Raw genomic sequence first — 18,122 nt, 5'->3', positions numbered from 1 at the left:
TGATGATTCATTTGGGAGGTTACAAATGTTCTGTTTGTACATACTCCCATGTAATCAGTTGTGTGATAAATTGCACAATTAGTTGTAACCTCCCAAATGAATAATCACGTTGTGTGATTGGGTGGCAACAAGGGGTTAAATAAGTTAGCCAAATCCGCCTATTGTACAAGAAAATTGCACCAGCAATCTTAAGCTAGACGATCATACTCTTATTAACAACCGTATCCGAGTTACGTCTTGGCTCCCGTTTAGAATGACTGTTAGTGGGAATTATTTTCACATCGATTCATATGGATACGAGCTAAACTCTCAAGTCATTCAAATGTAAATCAAACTCGTCTTCAAAAGATTTGAACCAGGTCCCGTTTTCAAACAGAGGTAGAAGGTTATTTGCAAATAGCCTGATCAAACTGTACCAACACCTCAGTAAAACTAAGGATAAAGTTCAACGTCTAGCTCTAAATTTCATTGAGAGAATAACTGTACTCAGAGAGACATTTTACTTTCTCAGTTTACTACATGCATGTCAGCAGAGGAAACGGTAATGAATCTTGACACAAAGCGTAAAATATTTATTATTTCACATTCTTGCCCGGAAAAATTACAATTTTAGCCCTAAAAAAATTAACAAGCTTCTCCTAATTTGACCACAATAAAAATTCCAGTAGTTATTCCGCAAACATCGCATATATACTGCTACACTTGCTACACTGATAATAGCTTAATTGATAGCCAATGTCTTCCACACTATACCAATTAAAAAATTAAAATGAGCGACTTGGAGCAAGTCTACTAAAAAGCCTACGGTAAACGTTCTTATTTAAACGAAAAGTCGCGATGCAACAATAAATAGGTATATTACTGACATCACAAGGTAATAAATAATTGGCCTAAAAATATATTTATATCCAATGTTGCATAAGGTAAGGCCCTCAACTTTCATCTTAACAATAAAGCGTTTACGGCATTTAAAATTACTACGGAAATGTTGTCTAAAACAGTCTACAAATACACCGATCATTGATTGCAATAAAAATCTTAACTTAATTAATTAATTTTAAAATTACTTCTGCAATCAGATCAGGTGAATTCTGCTAAATGTGTTACGTGTAAGCTTAAGGACTAGGAGGATCTTCTCAAAAACTCAAGTTTGACTTTCCACGCTCCTCAAAAGAGCAATTTAACACAATTTTGAACACACATCAACGCCGACAGGTGAATCAACACACACACACACAGACAACTAATTTGCAGAAAAGCGTTCTTTTGACGTTCACAACCGCTTCTTTTAAAAGAACACTGCTTAATTTTCTAATCGTGCTTCAAAAAGATACACAGCTCTTGGTTGTTTTTTCACGAATATAGTCAATATAGTTGAATTCAACACGGCAAAGGAACTTACAAAAAGTTCTTCTTACCCCGATGTTCAACCGGATACATGTACAGCACACTCCGTGAAGTCTCGCCAAAGTACTTAAATATTGGTTTCGTTAATTTACCCAAGAATAATTCAAAAAATTCGTTTAACCGATCAGCTCGAACATGCCGTCTTTTCGGCCAATCAGATGCAAAATCAGAGACAGGTGGCTTGATTGACTTTTCCCAACCTCGATCCCAGGCTCTCTCTCCGTTAACTCCTCTGGAATCGAGGTTGGACTTTTCCGCGCTTTGATGGAATGCGCTTTTTACTTTGAGGTCTGAATGGGTTATTCTCCTTTGGCGCCCATACTGCTTCAGTTAGTAATGCTGTTACAAGCAGTATGATGTATCTCTACTGTATCTGAAACAATTTTACATATTACAAAAAGTTTATCCTAGCTATGCTATTGAAACCGCACTATGTGTGTCTTTCAGCATGCTTACATGTAGAATGTAAGAGTGCTGAAAGTCAACATCAGTTTATCTTTGTTTCGCCGATACTGCACCGTCCTGTACATCTACATGCGATTCACACAGAAGTCAAGAACTACATGTAGAAACCCAGCGAGTCAATAATGATGTTTAGGTAGGAAACTAGAATCTGGTAAGCTTCATTTACAACCGAGATAGACACCTTTGGATGCGTGGTTTTATTAATAGCTGCAGAGCACGGAGTCCTCTGCTCGGCCTTGTAACTTCTGTTGGCAAAACGCTTCTGTTGACAGACGCTATACATACGTCACGTGCTGCGTACTCAGAAGTACAGGCGTTCCATCAACTTGGTCAGATGGTAGCTCCGAGACACCTCTTCCATCTGCAATTCCATTTTGGCGGGAATCCGTAGACGCGGTTAGCTTTTGGCGGGAAGAATATTCATCCGTTTCCGCATCCTCCACATCCAGTTCTTCGATGACAACGCCGTCAACTTTATCCACATCTTCAAGGACTTTTTCCACAACAAACGCCTCTCGTCCGTAGCGCCAAATGAGACAACCAAAGGTCAGGAATGCGACAATAGAAGGGATGAACGCAATCCCCTTTACCGCCAACGCAAAGTCGAGGTATTTTGAATTCATGCGAGGGTCAGTTGCCGCGAAGCTTTGGTTTGTGGCCGGATTGATGTTCTCGGATCTCCACGCGTAGGACAGAGTGGTTTCGTTTGCAGTTTCCAAAAACTTCGTGTCAGTGACGGAGTAGATGTATCCCCCAGGATTAGTGTACTGGCCAAACACGAAAGGGCTGTAAAAGATCTGGTTTTTCCACATGTTTAAGTCCAATATGATGACCAGCATTATGATTCCATAGTTGAACCATTTTCCAGTGATGTGCACATGCCAGTTTTCCTTCTTCAAGAAGCGCGGCAAACGGAAGTAAAAGGATGCAGTGTCTACTCCGGGGAGTTTGATATCCATATTACCTTGAAAGTGAGGAAACTCCCAGTCCTTGAAAACAAAAATAAATAAATAAATAAATAAATAAATAAATAAAATAATAACAACAACAACAACAAGAATAATAACAATAACAACAAAAGTCAAGACATCTAGGTACACACATACAGTATATCCACTTCACTGGATTGGTTCATGATTGACAAATGGTGTGGAAACTACGTCCATCTGAGGTAGTTTCATGCTTAAAATATTAAGTGAAAATAAAACAAAATGCTTCGGCATCTTCAAGATGCCATTGTAATGTGTCTAACTGTGAAGGTTAGAGTTTGTGCTTCAATTAAGTGCATTATTATGCATTTTTAATATTATTCAACGTAATTTATTTTTATTTCTTATTTATGTTGTGACTTATGTTATGATTATTTCTTATTTCTGCTGTGAAGTAGCTTTCTATGTAGATAACAGTCAGTCACTTTATTAAGTCTTACTTATTTACTTGCTTACTTACAGCTGTTAAAATATGACCATAAATATAAGTTAAAAAGCAATAGCAAGAGAGAAGAATACTAATGAAACATAGAAAACATAACGAAAAGTTATGGTACAAGTTCAAATGACAAATTATTATGGAAAAATACTTACTAGATAAACAATTTTGCTCTGATTGTTTGCAGGAAAAAACTTGGTCAACAATTTACATGTACACGTACAGTACTTATACCTAATCATACCTTTTTGCTATGCTTTTGTGGCATATCAAGTGAGTTTGGTCTCACCATGGGTATTTTGGCTTGACTTTGTCTCGCAATATACGAATCATGGCTAAACCAAACTCACCTGATATACATGTACCATTGAAGCATATCAAAAAGGTATGATTAGGTATAAGTGACCCTTTGAATGTTACTACTAATTTGTAGGTCTATGGAGCCTTTATTGCTAATCATTTTCTAGTATTATGGGTTTGCAATGCATATAAAAGGTTACAGCTGCATACATGCAGCCCAAGAAATGTTGTTTACACTAACCTGCATGACAATCAGTAAGTCCATAACAAGAATGAAAGATGCCAGAAAAGCCCTAGACAGCTCATTGGTGGAAACAAAGTCTCTATTCAGGGAATCCCACTTAACAAAATCAGTTATTATTCCAGTAGCGACAATGACAGTGCAAATAATCAACACTATCCAGAACAGATATATGCGTGTCCAACCCGTTTTCCAAATCTTCCGTAAGCGTTTGTTCCAGTCTGGGTACAGCTTATCCTGAAACACAAGTTCACACAGCTAACTGTAAGTACATATTTTTCATAAAGTACCATTCAAAATACACCAACAGGTGTACATGTATCTGCTCAAGGTCCACAGTGTTGGAAATTAGTGCTTGGCTGCTTGCCCATGCAAGTGTGAAAAGCATCAGGTGAGCACAAATCAGTAATCACTTGATTGTGTGGTGAGTATGATTTTCACTTTTGGGATTACAAGATACCAAATAAAGGTATGGTTTGTGGATCATTGAGGAGAAGTTTCTTGGAAGGTGAAAATTGCACATTTTGAAAGTCACTCAACCGAATGCAAGCACTGGGTATATATCTTTCTTTCCCCCTTTCTGTCCTCTCAAGCAAAAACTAATTCATAATCAGTCAGTCACTTGGTCAGCAAGTTAGTCAGTCTGTCAGTCACTTAGTCAGTCAATCAGACCTGTAGTCACTTGGCCTGTCAGTCAATTTATCTCCCTTACCTGCAACATCATGTCCGTAACCATCCAAGCTGTCACAAAATCACCCATCCATGTCCCTAGCCCTGCTGCCTTCATGAAGCTGTCATTCTGTATCCCCAGGTAGCTTGTTACATGGTACAGTGATAGTTTATCTCCGCCAGCAATCAAGAATCCATTGTAGATGAAGGAGAAGATAAACAGAGACACCAATGTGGTTAAAAACATCACCATCCATGAGCCACTGTCACGCCTGAACATCGACAGCCTCATCCATCGATTAAAAAGCAGTTTGTGGAAAAACAATTTCCCCACCAGCAATCCAACCACAATGGCTATAAGCCACATGAACACTTTCAGGACAGACCATCCTCCTGGGGGATACCTACAACCAAAGAGCATAAGCACATGTTGTACCTGCGTTACTTCTTTTATCACTTCACAAAGCTATATAATTATTTGTGTCAGAAAGCCCCTTGTTCTCCTTGTGGTACTTTCCTCTTAAGAACAAAACCAATATTTGCGCTAAACGCATGTGCAGATTAATAAGCGTTAGTGTCAACTACATACTAGTTGGAAGATACACTAATGCTGAGTGCTTTTCCTTGTGGTAGAGCCCCAACATACGCATGCGTTCTAGCATCGTTAGCGCATAAGAATGCTACTGTGACTGCGGATCTTTTGGAATAATGCCTAACTTGGTTCAAGAAATATCATCTGTTGTTTCCAAACTACACTAGTGGGTTTATTTCATCCTTTAATTTCCTCTATCAAAAAGATCAAAAGGTTTAACCCACAACCAAAACTTTCAGAAGGAGGAGCTATATAGGAACTGTGTTACGAGTAGTGTGTCAGAACTATACATTATGCTCTGCACTATCTGAGATTGTGTCACTACTTTGTCCCCACTGAGTGAGAACCTGGAACAGGCTAGTTTTCCCTTTGAAGCAAAATCCTCTCTAAATCAGACACTTCAATAAGCAGCGTACAATTACATCTAAACAATGGGTACCCTTTTTAAATGTGTCTAAATGTAATTTAGGCTAAGTTAAACTTGAAACAACTGCTGGCCCAGGGTTTCCCTCCTGGGTGCAATACAGTCTGTGGGCTCTGCAGAGAGGACTGGGAATTTACAGCTTTAAATTTTAACAGCTTTACATTCTAAGTGCATACCTAACCAACCAGTTTTAACCCCCGAAGGTATAGGTACCCCTATCGGTGCCTAATGGGTAGGGTCTCCCATACTTCCTCTCCCAATTTGTTACCATACATGTACAACTTTGATTGATGGAGAGAGTTACAAGTGTTGTTCTTGGAACAAAACACAGCCCTACAGCTCTAAAGCTACAAAAAAAACAAAAACAAAAAACAAAAAACAAAAAACATTTTGTACCTGTAAGTGACAAAAGCAAAGTCATTCCCAACAAGAGGAATGGTGCAGTTTGCCCTGCTATGAGATACTGGATCCTCAGCATAGATAAAAAAGTTACAGAAAATCACAAAATATGCCACAAACAGTCTTGCATAGGGATGCTGGAAATAATATCTGCCATTCTTCTTCTGGATACGCACTTTGTGTTTGACCTTATCAGTATGCTACAAGAAAAACAAATTTTGAACTCATGAGTACAGACCAAATGCAGTGAGGTCTGTACACACAACCAAGGTCAAGATTCTCCCATACAGACCAACAAAGCTCGGTTAATAAGATGTTTATTATATGGCAAACAAGAACAATTTAATTTGTTTAATGTAACTGGTTTGTACTATGTGACATTCTGCTTGCAAACGGCGATGAGCTGAACTTAGTTCTGACAAAGTTACCTCGTCCTCGTTATTTTTTTTTCTCATCAGGCTTTTTGGCACTCCCATAAAATTATAAATATTGTTAAAAGAAACTAGTCAATATTTTTGCATTTTAGTTTGCAACTTTTTCACTGCAAAATGTAGCCGGTCTAGAAGCCAGTCTGGATGGGAAAATCTAGACCGCTTTCAATATTGATTTTAGCTAATCAAATTTGCTAATTTGGTAGTTCCCAGTCCTTGTGAGACACAGCCATATAATAAATAATGTTATTTGCCAGCTGGGAGGTCTGTATACATGTAACTTATTTACTTTTTCCTCTCACTCTCTCAAAACACTTTTATTAATTTATAATTGTTGACCTTTTCCACGCATGCACATTGCCTGCGCATTGCCGTGATTGTGGGCAGAGATAGAAATATAAGGACTGTGTTAAGGTGGCCAAACACAGTTTTTGCGCATGCTTTTGCTGATGCAATTTAGTGTGCGCACAAGTATTGCAAAAAACAAACGTGCCGTCAATAGAGCGATCATTTTATTTACTCAACACCTGCACTATCCGTGCTATTTTTCTCTATAATTGAACGCAGTGTATTGAAGGCTTTAGTCTTTTATTACAAAGATATGTTAGAAAAGGCAACGATGCAAAGAAACCAGCAATTCTCAGCTTTTTCTTTGTTACCGAAAGAACCCAGTTAAATGCAGTGCATGCGTAGTAAGTCAAAAAATTGTGATTGAATGAAAAATTGCACTCTCTGAAATACGCTTATTTCTTGAGAACCACTCATAATTTTAGAATTTCACAAAATTTGGCATGAAAATACTGAACTTTAACAAAAGAAATTCTAGATATTCCAGTGAACCTTCAACAAGGGATAATTAAAGATCTATCTGTTAAATTATTAGCAAAGTGGTGTTAACTTGTGAAAAATTACCATGCAACATGACCTTAGGCTGTTAAATCAGAAAGTGAAACTTATTTGATGGAAAACTTACAGTAACTGACAGCCACAATTTTCCCCTGAAATTTGATTTCACAGCAAGTATTTATTTTTTATGCTTACGTGCGGCTGAAGGCCAGGTGCAGTTGTAAAAAACAATAAGCTTAATTGAACAAGGCAGGGGACTCAAACAAGTCTATTAATAGTTACATAAAGCAGCTGAATTAAAAATTTATGATCACGCCGAACTATTCGTGATCTTGGCTGCTTGCAACCACTCAACACTTAATGGCACAATTTCTTAAGTAGCACATTCTTCGAAAATATTTTCAAAATTAATCGCTGCATTGCATGACACAGTCTGCGAATAATTACAAAGCTGTACACAACGCACAAGTTCGTAATTACCTCGCTTAAATATTTGAGACTTCATTCGACAGCAAACTGGGCTAAAAATTTATTTTAAAAAATATGGTGATGTACATATTGGAACAGAAAGCAAAACTTCCGTCTAGCTTGACAAGTTCTTGCACAGGCAAGCTTTCTTGTTTATAGCGAGAATCAATCGATCTGTGGCTGACTTGTTCAAAGGCAAATAAATACAGTCTTCACCAGAATTCGAACCGTGATCTTTCGTCAAGGAATGTTGTATCGGCTTTTCGAAATTATAGCTGTGATATTTACACCCTAAATGAAAACAATACGCTGCTACACACCTCAATAGTTGGTGAAGCGGGATTTTGCAGCTCACTTTCATCCGTTTGGGCGACATCGCCTACTGTTGATCGATCCACGCTATCAGCCATTTTCCGGGCTTTTTTACTAACGTTAAAGTTGGCTGTTAACCTCACCAAAATGCATTGTTGTTCGAACCACGGTCGATGAAAACTCAGTAAGTACTCGAAATTTCCAAACAAGTCGCGCCCGTTATCACCTGTTCAGAGCTACTACGTCATGTATGATTACACTACCTTTCTCTTTCTTGAAAGTTCGGAAAAACTGATGGGAAATGAAATTAGTAGGACGATTACCATGCGCTATTTTTGTTAGGAAAATTAATATTTTAAAAAGATGAAGCGGAGTAACCACCATCCGCAACCCCTCTCTTGATATAAAGTGCACAAAAAAAGTGGTTTCTGCCAACCCCAAAACCGGTTCTTGCTGTCTTCAAAACCGGTTTCTGCCGATTCCAAAACCGGTTTTTGCCGATCTGGAGACCGGTTTTTTCAGACTACATAAACAGTTTTTCCCGATTCAACACCGGCTTTTGCCGACTCCAAAACTGTTTTTTACCGATTTCAAAACCGGTTTTTCTCGACTCCAAAACCGGTTTTTGACAACCCCAAAACTGTTTTCTGCCGACCCCAAACCGGGTTTTGTCGATTTCAAAACTGGTTTTTGCCGACTTCAAAACCGGCATTTGCTGACTCCTAAACCGGTTGTTCCGATCTGAAATGCGGTTTTTGCCAACTCCAAAACCGGTTTTGAAGACAGCTAAAACCGGTTTCTGCCGCTCCAAAGACCGATTTTTACTGATCTCAAAACCGGTTTTTTTTCTGTCTTAAAAACCGGTTCCTGGTGATCCCAAAACCGGTTCTAACCGACCCCAAACTTCGTTCTTTTTTCCGATCTCAAAACCGGTTTTGAAACTGCCGAGCCAAAAACCGGTTTTTGCTGACTCCAAAACCGGCTTTTGCCGATCTCGAAACCTCGTTTAAGGAGGTAAGTGGTAAGTTGGGTAGCGCGAGTATTAAACTTTGCGTCGGTCGGTAGAACAAATACGTCGTAAATTTAAACAGATTGCTAGAGTAGAAGTAATGGCTTTCTTTATCATGTAGGGGGTGGTAAGATGAATCAGAGAGAGAGAGAGATCTAGAGATGTTGGTTTTTGTCTGTAGGTTTGGTTTAGAGGTCTGACATATACCACCGTCGTTAGTTAGACAGACGTCGACGTACGTTACGGAAAGGTACGTTAGTTGAGTGTGAGCTGGTGAATGTTGTCAAATAATCGATGACAATTTTTAGGTTATCCAGACCTTCAGTGCAGATCATAAAAATATCATCGATATAGAGTAGCCAAGTGTGGGGTTGAAATGGGGCAATTTCCAAAGTGTTGGCCAGTTGAAATATCGCGGAATAAAGTTAGCAAAAGAGGGGACCATCATAATACCATGGCTGTGCCGTAGATTTGAAGATACCCAAAGAACCATGCGAATGAGTTGGTCACAGGGCCCGGGGGGGGGGGGGCACTGCCATATATGGCCTATATAGATATGTGCCGCTGTGAAGGGTATGGTTTTCAAGCAGTTTACTCTAGAATAGGGTATATAAGTCAGAGCGTTTGGGTCTAGAATAGGGTATCATTTTTCACAAAATTGACTAGTTGGTTGAAGATTTTATCTAGACTAAGGAAACCAGGAATTGCCACTCAAAAATATAAAAAAATCAAATCAACAAGTTTAAATTTACGCAAATCAGCCTCAACAGTGTCGATAGATGGGGGGGATTTGGGGAGTTTACTCTAGTATAGGGTAGCAAAATTCAGCTGAACTAGCTCTGGTATAGGCTAAGGGTTCCAGGGTACAAGCGGCACATCCCCACCCAGAAATTCTCAAAGTACCTCCCCCGGGTCACAGGGTGTGCCAGTGGGAATGGTATTATGAGAGGAAGCAGAGGAATTCGAAGTAGGTAAAAAATGATGGTAAGCATTAATACCTTCATTATGTGGGATATTAGTGTATAATGATGAAACATCGAGTGTAACTAGTATGGAATTGGCGGGTAAATTACCGATGGTAAGGAGTTTGATTGAAGCGCTTATAAAGCGGAAATTTTCCAAACCACCCACACACGCCATCTCCACACCTCAAGAATTGGTTTGCATGTTTTTTTAAAAACATTTAAAAATGGGCTGCGCCTCAAGAGAATCCTAACAGATTTGCTGTCCTTCCCTTCATCAATGCTGTCACGCAACCACTAACAAGAATTCTTCGAAGGCACGACATTCAAGTTGTAAATAAGCCCTTCAAGACTTTACAACATGAATTTCCTTCTCTCAGATTCAGACCATCTATTGAACATCAACCGAACCTGATTTATAAAATACCCTGTGCCGATTGTGATTGGTGTTATGTAGGCGAAACCGGCCGGTGTTTTGAAACTCGTAAGAAGAACATATCAGGAATGTAAAAACATGTGCTAATGGTCATGCCGGCCAAACATTGCGAAACATGCGTGGTCATTCGACCATCGCATAGATTTTGATAATTCTCAGTAGAGTCATCGACAAAGGCTCTTTTCGCATAAGAAAAACTTTGGAGGCTTCAGTGGCACACCTCCGCTACCAAGCATGCTGACAATAATTCTAAGCCGATTCCAAACCAGTATAGTATTATTTTTAAACAATGGTCATCTAATTTACACATTTTTACTTTGCTTTTGCTCTTCTTCTTATTTTTATCTCGCCTTTTCTTGCATATATTTTATAATTTTGCATTCCATTTTTTATCCGTCGAAGGCTGTAGATTGACAACCGAAAGCTCATGCTCTTTTTTGAAATTTTTTAGCCAGCGAACGTTTTTATCTTAATTTTGGTGAGGAGTTTGTTAAAGAAGTCGTTAGTGTCTTTACAAAAGGTTGGTAGTTTATGATCTAAAGGTTGAAGATGGTAGTCAGCGAAATGGGATATGCGTCCCTGGGTTACCCGGTTTATGTACTTTGGGAAGAATGTACAATCGTCCTGGTTTGACGTCAGTGTGTAAAAAGGTTTTGTTTAAGTTTTGACGTTGATGAGTGTGGCCTCATGCATTCCGTTAACATAAAAGGTGACACGTTTTTGTATGCCAGCAATTATGCCGTTTTTTTCCGTCCCGGCAGACAATCCATATGTTCACTCCAGGAGACAAGATCATACTCACTTGCTCACTCTTATTCCCAAAAATTGGTCCAAAAAAAGTGTTCCCAAAAATTGGTCCCAAAAATTGGTCCCAAAAATTCTGTTAAATGAGAGAGACGTCATGAAGAGGAGTTTATTACTCATGACTCAAGGGCTTTAAAGTTGATGGACTGTTGCCCATGTTTCCTCGATAAACAGATGGCATCCAAAAATACTGTCACAACTCTCCTTATGGACACCGGCTTCTAAGGTATGGACACCTCTATATAATACAGACACCTCCATAATATAGACACTCATCTCTGCCCCTTTGGTGTCTCTGTTATAGAAGTAATCGACTGGAGTAGGAAGATGGATGAAGATAAGACCTCTAAGTGTTTTTTTGTTTTTGTTTTTTTTAAATTTATAGTCTTAAAACAAACAGAGACCAGCAGACAGTAACTATGTTGAACAAATAACTTTATTGGGAATTCAGCTACACATCTATAGTTGGCACAACTGTCTGCAGACTGGAGCGAACACTATGTAAACTCTGCCGCCATTCCTCCAAGCGATCCCGTAATTCTTGCCATTGGTTGTTTCCAAAAGTTCGATGTGTTGCAGAGCTGTTGAAAAAGGTCAGTAATAGTAAACAAAGAAGTTAGTTTTTGGCTAACCTGGTTCTAGGGGTTTTCCATGCCGTAGCAGTTTTCTTGTTTTGTTTCTGTTGCAGAAACAAAAATACCTCTGGGACTACTGAGGAAAAAACTTTTTGCCGATCATTTACTTAGGAATCTAACTGAGTTCCAGGAAGTCCTAGCCTACATGTACACTGGGTTTAGCAAATAATCAGACTTGATACCACACGTCTAAGCTTGGTCTGCTGTGGCACATCCATGTTGTTGCAATAAAATTCAGGAAAGTCTACATGGTAGTTTCTTTGTAGAGCCCCCATAAGGCTTAGCTATTCCAAACGTCTTGCCACTGCCTTGCCGACCAAACTCAATTCAAGAATCAAATTCGACTTTAAGCACCGCAGTAGCACGACGTTTGAAACCACTCAGTTTGGCAGGCTGAATCAAGTTCGGTGCGACTACTTAGCGCCGCAGGCCTTGCCGTGCCGCACGACAGTAGCGCGACTTGGCTTCAAATGGCGTGCTCTTGCTGTGACGAACTGAATTCATAGCCTGTTACATCAGCTGCCATTACTTTCTAGCATTTAAAATGGTCTTCAGCAAAGCAAACTTCTTCCGACCTTCGGCGCGACTACATTAAATTCGACGTTTGAAGCAACTGCCGTTTCTTTGTCATGCCATTGCCGAGCCAAATTCATTTGCCCGAGTTCAGCACGGCAGTAGCACGGCCTAGGCCTAACACTCAATTCAGTCTAACTTGCAGTGTAGACTTCAGACCATTGGGACCATTCCTCGTTTCTTTAAATGAACTTTTTAGTTTCGCAGGACATTTTCGGTCTGAACTGCAGAATACCCGGCCACTCCAAAACACTTCTTGAAACAGTGGCTACGCGGCCACAAAGATAAGTCGCCACATAGCCGCGTCGCTACGTAATAATGTAGCCAAGTAGCCACGTAGCCGCGTACCAATGTAATGTGTCTATTTCTCGTTCTAAAAACGCGAAAAAAAAAAAAAGGCACTGCACAAACTGCGTAGCCACGTACATGTATCCAGGTTTTTAAGCTGTGTAACTTCGAGATGCCGGGTATTCTGCCCATTTTTGCTCACACCCAGCCGTTAGCACTTCACAAAGAAGAGAAGGCGGACCTCCTTGCAGTTGGTTAAGTCTTTGAACACACCCTTCTCAACCAGCCTACATAGAGCGGCTGTGATAATTTTCTTTTCATTATTTCTTAAGTACAGGCACAGTATGTTTAGTTCTTTAGATCTTTATTTTCATCATTTACTCCACACAGATAGCAAGTATTATTTGTAAACTTCTGTAACATTTGGTAAAACTTTACCTGATGATGACTTTCTTGTTGACTTGGTCTATCTTTGTGCGAACGAGTTTTGATCGAAGCGCTGATGACAAGAAAGAAAATGCCATGAGCAGAAGAGGTCCAAACGATAATGATATGGAGCCCAGCACAGTTAACACTACGATACCAGACCTATCACTGACATCAGTCACACAATGTGATGTTCTAGAAAATATCCATACCCCCCTGCCCTCCACCCCACGGAAGGATCAGAATTTTCTGGGGGTGGGGTGGGGGGGGGGGTGGTTCTGTAATACAAAAAACTTAAAGAAACATATGAAGCTTAATTTGAATTCCCAGAGGGGTAGAGGGTTCTTAGAAAAAAATCCCTTCTGTGGGGGAGGTGTGGATATTTTCTGGAACAAAACAATGCCCTTTTTCCCAATAGTGATCAAGCGGGTGGCTCATAACAATAAGCTTGCATATTTCTTTCCTAAGCACCAGCAAAAATAACAGTATGTTTAAGTACCTTCAATGACAAATGCCTCGACTTCATCCAGACCAAAATTGAGTTCTCTGCAGAGATCATCAAAATTTACTTCAGATTTTGTTTCTCCAAGTGACATGAATGTCAAAACACGCATTTTATGAAGGTTCTTCTCATGAGATAAACCTGCAAAAAATAAAAAGTGTCAAATTGCAACATTGGAAGTATTGTAATGTTTCGTACTTTGTTGTAACAGTATTTCCTCTCCCCCCACCAATGGAAATAGAAGTTAAATATTATGAAGTGGTGGAATATTCATAAGTTAAAATGAACAGAGAGAAAGGAAGAGTGGGATGTGGACTAGAGGAATTGTCAAATTATGAAATGAAATCAGCAGATGGTACCTTTTTTTTTAATTTATCTACTCATTGATTGATTGATTGATTGATTGATTCATTCATTCATGAAGAAAACACTTACAGTACAATAAAACATAGAGTAAAGTAACTTCCGTGCAAAAAGAAAACTACGGCACTTCGAGGACTACAATAGATATAGAAATAAATTAATGCAAGGTGGCACTGATTAGAAATTGAAAACCATGACAACACTGACACAAAGTAAGTAAATTAATTTGTCCTATTAAGACATTGGTGGTGGCAAATGGTATCTACTGCGAGTGGAGGAGCAGGGTCCAGACACTGAATACAATACAATTGTACTCTTTGAATAGTCTGACAAAGGCCTATAAGCTGCTCAGTATCAGCACAGTGTCAACAGGCAAAGCACGGAGAAATTAGTTATAATAATAAATTGTTACACCAGTTGAAAAGCAATTTGCTGTAATTGACCAAGAATGTACCATATGACTCGCTTCAAAACTCAGAACCTACCATATTTTCAGTGTTTCTCCTCAACTTTCTCTGATGTCTTTGGCAAATGAAATTCCTCAAGTCTAGTCTTAAGGTGATTATTGTACTTTCAGTCTTACATGAGAAGAAATATAAAACCTAACGAAGTAAATGTGCCCAGATCTTACCACAAGAATCCACAAAATCTTTGTTCTTTTCATAGAATTCCATGTAGTCAGCCAGTCTTCCAGAGACAAAGATGTTTAGAAGCTAAAGGAAAAAAAAAAAACATTTCATGTTATTAAAAGGGAAATAAACGTATGTGAATATGTCTTGGGGAAATGTCATGTGCTTAAAGTTTCATTTGTTTGAACGCACAGGATATTTTATGTACCTGATAAATAGGTTCGCCTTGCAGTGCCGCAACTGGTGGGAGTGTGAGCAGGAAGTCCATAATCAGCACATTTGGTCTTCCCAAAAGGCTTATAATGCAGTTTGTAGCATCATCTTTAACCTCTGATGCATTTTCATCGGAATATGTCCTGAGGAGCTCCACCATTACAGCAGTTGCTTCTTCACTGTAACCGAGATCAGAGATACACAAGTAACTGTAAGCTGAAGCATTTTAAAATAGCCAAAGGAAATTTTGCAATCTTGAAAAACTCATCTCCTAAAATAACAAAGCAATGAACTGTTCAGTTTTATAAATCAATTACATAGTACCTTTGCCTGTCCTCTGTCAGGGCATCAAAGAGTAATCTGTAAACATGTCTAGCCTTCTCCCCATCAACTTCCCACATCTTTAACCAGGACTTAACCTTATAACATAGTGATAAAGAGTATTATAAGAGTTCATGTTTATAACACATGCAGCACACATACATGTACATGAATGCATACACTGTCACAGAATCCAAAACAAATTCAAACAATCTAGCTTGCTTACATGCATATTGCAATATCCCTTTTCAAGTTTAACTTTAGATCCATTTGCATTATAATACAATCTAGTATGTATGCGACGCAATTTTGGGCTATTTTGTAGTTTCTGCCCAAAATTGCCTCACATCTTTGCTGGATTAAACTGTCATGCAAATGAAAAAAATTAACTGTGGAAAGGGATATTCAGAATTACAGCTGTACCAAGCTTGGTATGACAGAAGATTTCAGCCAACACATTTTTATAGTCACATACTGTACATGCACATTGTACAATGTAGCTGCACGTACTTAATTAAATATATTCAAGTTATAAAATTATCGCAATTATTAAAACGCATTTTCTAATACATGTATTTACCTGATCCAGTGATACAGTAATTTGATCCATCAAACCAGCCTTTCCTGCCACCTTTATCAGTGTGCAGTAAACATCATATCTGATGGGATCTCTCTCGTGAAGCCAGTTCAACATGATGTTGAGTCTAGTCACACAGATCAAACAGAACTAGTGTCAGTGTTGGAGCAAGATTTCCACTTTCACAAGCACCTTGACCAAGGATTTGTAAATTTAAGCTAAGCCTAAAACAACAAATATGCATGGAGTACATGTAGGTGTCAATTACTTTGTTTCCTATTAAGAAAAAACAAAAAACCTGACATGTTCCCAGGTCAAAGACACAAGGTCTTTATTGTAGGAGAACCTGGACTTTCACTGATGACAACCCAGCTACATGTTATTGCATAACATACACCTGCATCTGAAGACATCCAAAAAAGTTTCGAAGGTTACCCAGTCCCAGGATGTTTTTTTTTTCCAGACATAACCTTTTCCTTTCCAAAAGGGGAGCACTTGAGTGAAGTAGTGACATTAGCTTAACTTTTTCAGCTAGGTGTGGCAAATTGGTCTGTAAGCATACGCATGTGACACCCACACCTAACGCATGATATATAGTTGGCAGGTAATCTATACAATATAGCTAGCTAAATCTGCATGTTTGTACTTACATTCTCAGTCTACTCAATGCTGTATCCTCCTCTGAGTTCACTTCGGCTACTTTGTCACAAAACTTCTTAATCAAGTCATCTCTCTTTTCTGTTACTACTAATATCAGGGACAGGAGGCTGTTCATGACACCTTCAAGTTCTTCAAAGGAAATAAAAAAGGTTATGCATGAAGCACAGTTATGATGACATTATAAGGGTTTGATGGCAGCTGATAAATACTGCACAGCAAATGTGATTATATAATCATGGACTGTTCAGCAGGTAGGCCTAACAATTATCTTTATCTCTCCTTGTCTACTCAATTCTATCCTCTGCTCAAGAGACATCTGAGATAAGACACTAGAAATATATAGAGGATATTACATAGTGGTGCTAAGATAAGAATACACATGTTAGTAATATCTTTTAAGTGGTGAAAACAAAATTCTCTGAATGAGTTTATATGGTGAGTAAAATATTGTTTTCAACATAAACATTAACTTCATACTATCATGAATCTTTAAGCCACCATGTAATTTTCTTTGTTAGACTTATCTACCGCTTGCCATTTTCAATGACTGTTTGCACAAACAAACAGGAAAAGGGAAGAAATAACATCATCGACATCCTCACTAGTGAAAATAATTAATGTATAAAATGTGCATTTCCAGAAAATATCCATACCCACCCCAAGGAAGGTTAACGGAAATTCCAAGGGGGAGGGGGGTTTCAAAAGCCCAATTTTTTAAAGGAAATTATGACACTAAAATGGAATTTCCAGCGAGGTGGGGGGTTCAAGTTAAAAAACCTTCCGTGGGAGGGGTATGGATATTTTCTGGAACAACACAATACACCACTCAGGTGTGGGATGTATCCAGACTTAAGGGACCTGTTTTTATATTTGTAATACATGCAAATACACCAAACTGATTATGCAGCTACAGAGATCTGAGAAGTCTTTTTTGATTGCTTGTTGCTCAGTTTTAATTGAATGACTAATACTTGAACAACTTGTTAATGTTATTCTTGTGGCACATACCTGATTCAGTTTTGAAATTTATGTCACATGCTGCCAGTAACTGATCTAAGTCTTCGTGTAATGGAGATGTGCTCTCTTCTTTTATATCTGCACCACAAGATTTTAGATATCCTCTGATCTCTTGTGCCTAATTGAAACAATTAAATATTATTACTACCGAAGTCATACAAGTGTGAACAAGTGTGTTATCGATTATTCTTGAAATTCTTAAATGCACCCAGAGCTTTCGTAAGTCATGTTAACTTAGTTAAGCTAATCAATTACATGTAGACCGCCCACGTACGTAGGCTCTAGTACATATCTCAAGTCATTTACATGTAGTAGTACATCAACTTTCACAGTTTTGCTCAAATTACTTGACACTTGTACATAGACAATTTGATCGTGGGGTTCCTAAAAACATAAATATAGCTTACTTCTGACAATTCCAGTGGCATTAAGTGGGAATAAAGCAAATTAAAGAATTGATAATGAATGTACGTAACTACATGTACTTTATAACACGTGACAAAACAGTTGTTCCTTTTACCAACTGATCAACGATCAAAAACACGCAAAATTCGTTCGAAATGAGAAATGGACGTCACATTAGTTAAATCTTACCTGATCTTGCTCTCCAACATCAATAAAAGCCGGCAAGATCGCTTCCATTTCGATCTAATTTCAGACTTCCTCAACGTTCTATTCACTTTTTTTAAAAGATTCCGCTGACCAAAATTTTATACGTTCCGTTG

At 38.6% G+C, this 18,122-nt stretch overlaps 2 protein-coding genes across 2 annotated transcripts; both read right to left on the bottom strand.

Moving 5' to 3' along the window:
* Positions 1-545: 545 nt before the first annotated feature.
* On the bottom strand, positions 546-8,331 carry LOC110055250 (transmembrane protein 117-like). Its single transcript, XM_020761634.2, has 5 exons — positions 7,991-8,331; positions 5,923-6,125; positions 4,554-4,914; positions 3,842-4,078; positions 546-2,861 (listed from the first exon to the last, which is right to left on the bottom strand). Exons 1-5 carry the CDS (start codon positions 8,078-8,080, stop codon positions 2,148-2,150), a joined length of 1,605 nt encoding a protein of 534 aa, XP_020617293.2. The 5' UTR covers positions 8,081-8,331; the 3' UTR covers positions 546-2,147.
* Positions 8,332-11,611: 3,280 nt separating this feature from the next.
* On the bottom strand, positions 11,612-18,103 carry LOC110061779 (eukaryotic translation initiation factor 3 subunit M-like). The gene is made up of 10 exons (XM_089289076.1): positions 17,992-18,103; positions 17,389-17,515; positions 16,371-16,509; positions 15,724-15,847; positions 15,147-15,241; positions 14,818-15,001; positions 14,612-14,693; positions 13,615-13,758; positions 13,128-13,188; positions 11,612-11,774 (listed from the first exon to the last, which is right to left on the bottom strand). Exons 1-10 carry the CDS (start codon positions 18,037-18,039, stop codon positions 11,645-11,647), a joined length of 1,134 nt encoding a protein of 377 aa, XP_089145202.1. The 5' UTR covers positions 18,040-18,103; the 3' UTR covers positions 11,612-11,644.
* Between the last annotated feature and the right edge of the window lie 19 nt (positions 18,104-18,122).

This window comes from Orbicella faveolata, unplaced genomic scaffold (genome assembly GCF_042242905.1).
Source record: "Orbicella faveolata isolate gen_17 unplaced genomic scaffold, um_ofav_v1 contig_2, whole genome shotgun sequence".
NCBI classification, from domain to species: Eukaryota; Metazoa; Cnidaria; class Anthozoa; order Scleractinia; family Merulinidae; genus Orbicella; species Orbicella faveolata.
Note: the sequence above shows the minus strand (reverse complement) of the source record. Positions and strands in the feature narration are given on the sequence as shown.